This window comes from Sinocyclocheilus anshuiensis, unplaced genomic scaffold, assembly GCF_001515605.1.
Source record: "Sinocyclocheilus anshuiensis isolate Anshui unplaced genomic scaffold, SAMN03320099.WGS_v1.1 scaffold495, whole genome shotgun sequence".
NCBI lineage: Eukaryota > Metazoa > Chordata > Actinopteri > Cypriniformes > Cyprinidae > Sinocyclocheilus > Sinocyclocheilus anshuiensis.
Genome location: NW_015552586.1, coordinates 181,799 through 188,817, shown reverse-complemented (window position 1 = coordinate 188,817; position 7,019 = coordinate 181,799). Strand labels below are relative to the sequence as shown.

The 7,019-nt window shown below is 37.7% G+C and overlaps 1 protein-coding gene across 1 annotated transcript in view; it reads left to right on the top strand.

The window, feature by feature from the left end:
• The window catches only part of rfx3 (regulatory factor X, 3 (influences HLA class II expression)), a 33,337-nt gene that overhangs the window by 20,259 nt on the left and 6,059 nt on the right, over positions 1 to 7,019 (top strand). The window contains exons 12-16 of the mRNA XM_016456326.1: positions 602 to 699; positions 784 to 933; positions 2,465 to 2,673; positions 6,016 to 6,169; positions 6,269 to 6,311. Coding sequence (XP_016311812.1) covers positions 602 to 699; positions 784 to 933; positions 2,465 to 2,673; positions 6,016 to 6,169; positions 6,269 to 6,311 — 654 coding nt within the window. The remainder of the gene's footprint in view (positions 1 to 601; positions 700 to 783; positions 934 to 2,464; positions 2,674 to 6,015; positions 6,170 to 6,268; positions 6,312 to 7,019) is intronic.

Here is a 7,019-nt window from a genome sequence, read left to right as displayed (position 1 = left end):
GAGTACATTTTTTCAGGATTCTTTGATGAATAGAAAGATCCAAAGATCAGCATTTATCTGAAATAAAAAGCATTTGTAACATTACCCATGGACTATACCAAAAGTTTGGAGTCAGTATATATATTTATTTATTTTTTATTTAGCAAGGATGCTTTAAATTGAACAAAAGTGATGATAAAGACATTTATAATGTTACAAAAAAATTATATTTCAGGTAAATGCTGTTCTGCTGAACTTTTTATAAAAGAAACCTGAAAAAATTCTACTCTGTTTTTAACACAATAATAATAATAATAATAAAAGCAGAATATTAGAATGATTTCTGAAGGATCATGTGACTGGAGCAATGATGCTAAAAATCCAGCTTTGAAATCACATAAATAAATTACAATTTAAAATATATTCAAATAGAAAGCAGTTGTTTTAAATAGTACAAATATTTCACAATTTTACTGTTTTGCTGTACTTTGAATCAAATAAATGCAGGCTTGTTATGCAGAAGAGACATTAAAAATCTTACTGTCCAAAATCTTTTGACTGGTAGTGTATCTTGCCTGTCCTCTATTCCGTGTAAATGTAAATCTCCATCTGCGTTCGACAGGTGCCTTGACTCAAGCCATCCGTAATTTTGCCAAAAGCCTTGAGGGCTGGCTCACCAACGCCATGAGCAGCATCGCCCAGAGAATGATCCAGACCAAGGTAAGAGTGTCGATGGTTACCAGTTGATAATGAAAGCCTTCGTCTGCTGTAGAAATCCCAAAGAGTTCATCCTTTGTTTGGCAGGTTTCCGCTGTTAGTGCCTTCGCTCAGACGCTCCGCAGATACACGTCTCTGAATCATCTGGCGCAGGCGGCTCGTGCAGTGCTGCAGAACACCTCCCAGATCAACCAGATGCTCAGCGATCTCAACCGGGTTGACTTTGCCAATGTGCAGGTATGTTTTGCGCTTCGTGGCATCCATTCTTGACCGAGAAAGCCGGCCTTTTGTTCCATAGTTTTGAACATGCACTCTTTTGTAAAGGCCTGGAATACACAACACAACTTTTCAAATCTGAATAGGCCGTAAAACACTAGGCACCACACACTCGCCGACTTTGTAAATGGTAAATTCCAAGTATGCATTACAGAGTAAAAAAAGTTATATTTTAAATACATTTATTTCATACTATATAGTTAAAATCTATTAACATATGTGACCCTGGAGCACAAAACCTGTCATAAGGGTCAATTTTTGGAAATTGAGAGTTATGCATCATCTGAAAGCTAATCAGCTGTCCATTGATGTATGGTTTGTTAGGATAGGACAATATTTGGCTGAGATACAACTATTTGAAAATCTGGAATCTGAGGGCGCAAAAAAATCTAAATATCGAGAAAATCATCTTTAAAGTTGTTCAAATTAAGTTCTTAGCAATGCATATTACTAATCAAACATTAAGTTTTGATATATTTACGGTAGGAAATTTACAAAATATCTTCATGGAACATAATCTTTACTTAATATCATAATGATTTTTGGCATAAAAGAAAAATGTATAATTTTGACCCATACAATGTATTGTTGGCTATTGCTACAAATATACCCCAGCGACTTAAGACTGCTTTTGTGCTGCAGGGTCACGTATTTACTGACATATCGCTCAAGACTTACTTATACAAAAAGTATATTTAAACTTTATTTAGAGTTCTTCTTGTGCACAATGAAAATGTCTTAATATTAAGCCTAAAATGTGTTTTAATGTCACAAATTAATGAGGATTGTATGATCTTTGAATGATATCAGTCTTTAAATGCAAGATATTTCAAGTGTACCTGAAGTATACTTACAATAGTTTCATTTTAGCACAATCAAATATACTTCAGTATATCTTTAGTTGCACTACTTAAAGTGCATAAAAAAATTAGTTGTTCCAATTTAGCAGACTTTAACTATACCAGTTTATTATACTAAAAGTACAATTTCAGGGTATTTTTATTAAGTACATACAATTTCAAAAAATTGACCCTTATGACTGGTTTTGTGGTCCAGGGTCACAAATATGTAAATGTATTTGTAGTATGCTTAGCACAAAATGTATTACATTTAATTATATTTATTTTTCACTAGGGTTACTACACTTGGCCTTCGTGTCATTTATCAACTGAGAAACGCAAAATCAGAAACGTCCACCTTGTTTCTAAGAGATGCACAACAAATGAAAACAATGTGTTCTAAAATCAGCTCAAAATTTCAAGCAGGTTTGAGTCTTTGCCCATCATGCACTATGCAGTTTTCAGTGAAATCTGTCAACTGTCGACTACCCAAAATCTGCAGACTGGCTCTGACTTTTGGCAACTATCGCCAACAAATCGGAGCAAGAATCTGTGAATCAAGAATCAAAATTCGTGTAGCCTGTTCCAGCCTTACAATGTCAATTAGAAGATCCACTGTAGTGATGTTCTGACTAGTTGTTGACGACCTACAGGAGCAGGCATCGTGGGTGTGCCAGTGTGAAGAGGGCTTGGTTCAACGCCTCGAGCAGGACTTCAAGGCCACCCTCCAGCAGCAGAGCTCCTTGGAACAGTGGGCAGCTTGGCTAGATAACGTGGTCACTCAAATGCTCAAGCCGTACGAGGATAAACCCACCCTCCCCAAAGCTGCACGCCAGTTCCTGCTCAAGTGGTCCTTCTACAGGCAAGACATTTAGGCTGTTTTCACACTGGGTTCGATTGTTTGGGTTCAAAACATGCTGGAATCTCCATGATCCCACCCACCAAATGAACCAATCTTACTGAAGTCCGCACCAGAATCTCTCCCACACACAGAAAGGATTGGTTCACTTCTAAAAATTTCCCGAAAATGTACTCATCTGAGATGTTCATGTCATTCTTTCTTCAGTTGAAAATAAATTAATTTGAGGAAAACGTTCCAGGATTTTTCTACTGTACATAGAGTGGACTTCAGTGGTGCTCAACAGATCAAAGGTTAAAAATGCAGCTTCAAAGGGCTCTACACGATCCCAGCCGAGGAATAAGGGTCTTATCTAGCAAAACGATCAGTCATTTTCTTAATTAAAAAAAAAAAAAAAAGTATATACTTTGACCACAATTGCTCGTCTTGCACTAGCTCTGCTTGCGGATGCGCGTCTTCACGCTTTGCGTAATCATGTTGGAAACATCACTTATAGTTCGCTCTTTGTCTGTGTACTTTGGTTCAAAAAGGTAGGCTAGGGTTAAAAACTCAACCTCATTTTCTCCTCCAACTTCAAAATAGTCCGTCATCATTGTTTGACCTTTTTTGACTTTCTTTGCACATTCGCTTTGTAAGCACTGGGTCGGTATTTCCGCCTGCATGCGTAATTACGTAATACATGAGGTCAAACTATTGCAAGATGAGCATTTGTGGTTGAAAATTATATACACATTAAATTTTTTTTTAGAATATGACTGATCGTTTTGCTAGATAAGAGCCTTATTCCTCGGCTGGGGTTGTGTAGAGCTCTTTGAAGCTGCATTGAAACTGCATTTTGGACCTTCAACCCCATTGAAGTCCACTATATGGAGAAAAATCCTGGAATGTTTTCCTCAAAAACCATAATTTCTTTTCGACAGAAGACAGAAAGACATGAACATCTTGGATGACATGGGGGCGAGTAAATTATCAGGAATTTTTTCTTCTGGAAGTGAACTACTCCTTTAAGAGCAAAGTGTCAACTCTACTTTTTTTTTTTTACTCATTAATGTTTGCCTACAAAACCAGCATTGGCTCTGCACCCCTTTACCTAAATTCATTACTTCAGAGTTATGTGCCTCTAGAAGCTTGCGTTCTGCAAGTCAACGTCGATTTATTGTGATTACAAAATCATTTTCACAGACTTTTAACACTCTCTTTTTTTTCTGGTTTTCTAACACGAGCCTTCTCTATTCTTTTTCTATTTTATCTACTTGTTTTCTTTTTGTTATGTATATGTAAGGAATAGTTGACGAAGCGGAACAGCAGATTAATGCAGATAATAACGAAGTTATTCGAGACAGACAGAGAGAGAGAGAGAGCATGTGTGAGTTTGTGCGTCTCTCAAAAGTGTTCGGTTAATGTCTCTTTAAGTTAATTTTCTTCACGAACAGCCCCGTTGTTACCTCGCATGTGAGAAGTCGTAGTTTGTAAGTTGTTAAACTTACTGTTACTGATAAAATCGTCGGAGTAGCGGAGTTACAACATGAGCGCGTATGTTAACGTATGTGCAAAGTGTATGTGCGTCTGTGAGAGAGAGATAGAGTATGTGCTTTCCGTACATAAAACATAATTTTGTGGCAAAAACATGGAAAATGATCTGTTGTAGGGATGCACCGAAATGAAAATTCTAGGCCGAAGCCGAACAAAATGAAACGCTGGGCCGTAGGCCGAATACCGAACACGGTTTTTTCACATTTTTTCCCCCCATGTAGACCTATTTTGCCATTTTTTTTCACAATTGCATTAATTCAATTGCCAAAATATGCTTTTTACTGTTTTGTCCTGCTTTTCAAATAAAAAAATCAATTACAAAACAATTAAAAAATATTTACTTAACATTTTTTTAACATTCTAGCAGACGTTATACCAACAAAGCACAATTTAGCTTAAAATTATTAAGTTAGTAAAATAATATTTTTTGGCCATTTTTGAGACTTGAATCAGGCATGTATTTTTTTACTGTACAAATAAAGGCAGCCTTGCTGAGCAGAAGAGACTTCTTTTAAAACATTAGAATATATTACAGATCCCAATTTGAACACTATGTGTGAATGTTATAATAAATGTATTAACAGAGCTGTTGTAGGGTAATTATTATTATCATTATTATTGTCTTACTTTTTATTTTATTTTACATAACGGCAGTAAAATTACAATACTTATAAATGTCGATGGAGTTGTTGCTTTTTCTCGGCTTTTATTTTGGCAGAAACCCGCAGGAAGATCTCAGTGCTTCTTTTTGTTGACAACAGCATGCAGATTTATAAATGATTCTCATTATGAATTTGGGAAGATGTTTGTCGCATGCATCACATTGTCACATGCCTTTAAAAAATTCACAAAAATGTTACTAAGCAACTGACGAGTAACAGTTTCAGCGCAGATTTCTGAGCAACTGACGAGTAACAAGTCCAGCACAGATTTTCCTCGCGCTTTGGACTTTGAACCCTGACGCCGCGAGCTCGTGCAGCGCCGTCAGAATACATGCAATTCGTGCGTGCATTAGAAAATATAACATTCTGCAGTTTATTTACTAATCGTTTGAGGTAATTTCGCGATTTCAATCATCATACAGTAACCTAACCACCAGCATTAGCCACCTCTTCTTCTCATCTCAGACTTGATGCAGCACTAAACAGTCTCTCGCTGTCGGTGCTTCACGCTTGTAATGATTTCTGCGTCTTTCTCTGATAGTTTTAAATACTTTCACACTGTCGACATGTTTGCTGCATTAGCGCGTGCATCTATTTGATCGCGTTCGTCGTTGTTTGGTTCATATTATTCGGCCTTTTCGCTTATTCGGCCGAACACCTAAATATTTTTTTTTGCTATTTTCGGCCGAATAATTTCGGTTGCCGAATATTCAGTGCATCCCTAATCTGTTGTTTTTATCATATTGCTTACTATATTGATTTGTTTGGCTGGTGTCGTCGTGGATTTTGGATATTTTGCTGTTAAGACCTTTGAAATAACAGAAATAATTTGGCGGAGTGATATGGTCGTGTAATGCGGTCAGAGCTGCCTGGAACTACATTCGCCGTGCGTTTCCCTGAAAATAATTGCACACCTTCGAATGTTCATCAGCCAATCAGATTCCAGCATTCAACGGCCGTGTAGTATAAATATATATATAAACATTGCGATGTGTACTGCGTTAGGCTAACAGACACTTATAGCACTTGCATATCATTGCTCTTTTGTTGGTTTTGATTGCTTCTATTGTCATCATTTGGATAAAAGTGTCTGCTAAATGATTAAATGTAAATGTACTTTTTACTTGCATGTTTTGTCGGTCTCTTATAGCTCTATGGTCATCAGAGACTTGACCCTTCGCAGTGCTGCGAGTTTCGGCTCTTTCCACTTGATCCGGCTGCTGTACGACGAGTACATGTTCTATCTGGTGGAGCACCGCGTCGCACAGGCCACAGGAGAGACGCCCATCAGAGTTATGGGAGAGGTAAGGACTGTTTGTGTAGCTCAGCCTGAGCTGTAAAGAGCCATGAAGTCAGTCTCTCTCTCTAATCGCCATTTCTTTGTGCTGCTCCATCTATCGCAGTTTCAGGACCTGAATACCATGTCACCTGCCAACATCGACAAAGGTAAGCTCAGACTGCAAGCTGAGACCTCAGTACACCCAGAGTTACATAATTACATTCCAGACTAACAAGCGCAGCCACTTTAGACCAGTAGGGGATTTTGTTGCTTTCCTTTGAGAGACAAGATTGCTGGATGAGCCATTACTGTACAAACACTGTACTGTTTGTGTTCCTCCATCATAAGGCAATTTTTGGTAGATCGTGATTCATCATTACACATTACATTTTCCTTTTTGGCTGACATCACGAATCCCTCTTAATTTGTTAAACTCATGTTATTCTGACTAGGGATGCACGATATTATCGGACCAATATCGGCCGATAATGGCTTTAAATGTAAATATCGGCCCGATATGAAAAATTATGCCGTTATGTCTTGCCGATAAGAGGAATACATTAACTCACTTGTGCTCAGGTTGTGCTAGCGATTAGATCACGTCAGCAAATCATTCCTGAAGCAAAGTTTTGCCTGAATGATGAATAGATTCACGGTTTTGGATCGCTGCATTTAAACTGATAAAGCAGGTACAGAATGACGTGTTTAGTGTGTGATAGAGTAAACAGTAATAACACGTGCAGCGGCAGCCTCCCCCGGGTCCTAAAGCTCGTTCGGTAAAGAGTTTTAATTCCGTAGGGGGCGCTGTTGGCCTACTTCTAATACAATGAAAGCAAAATACACAAATAATATTTAGACTGTGTTTCTGATTAAAT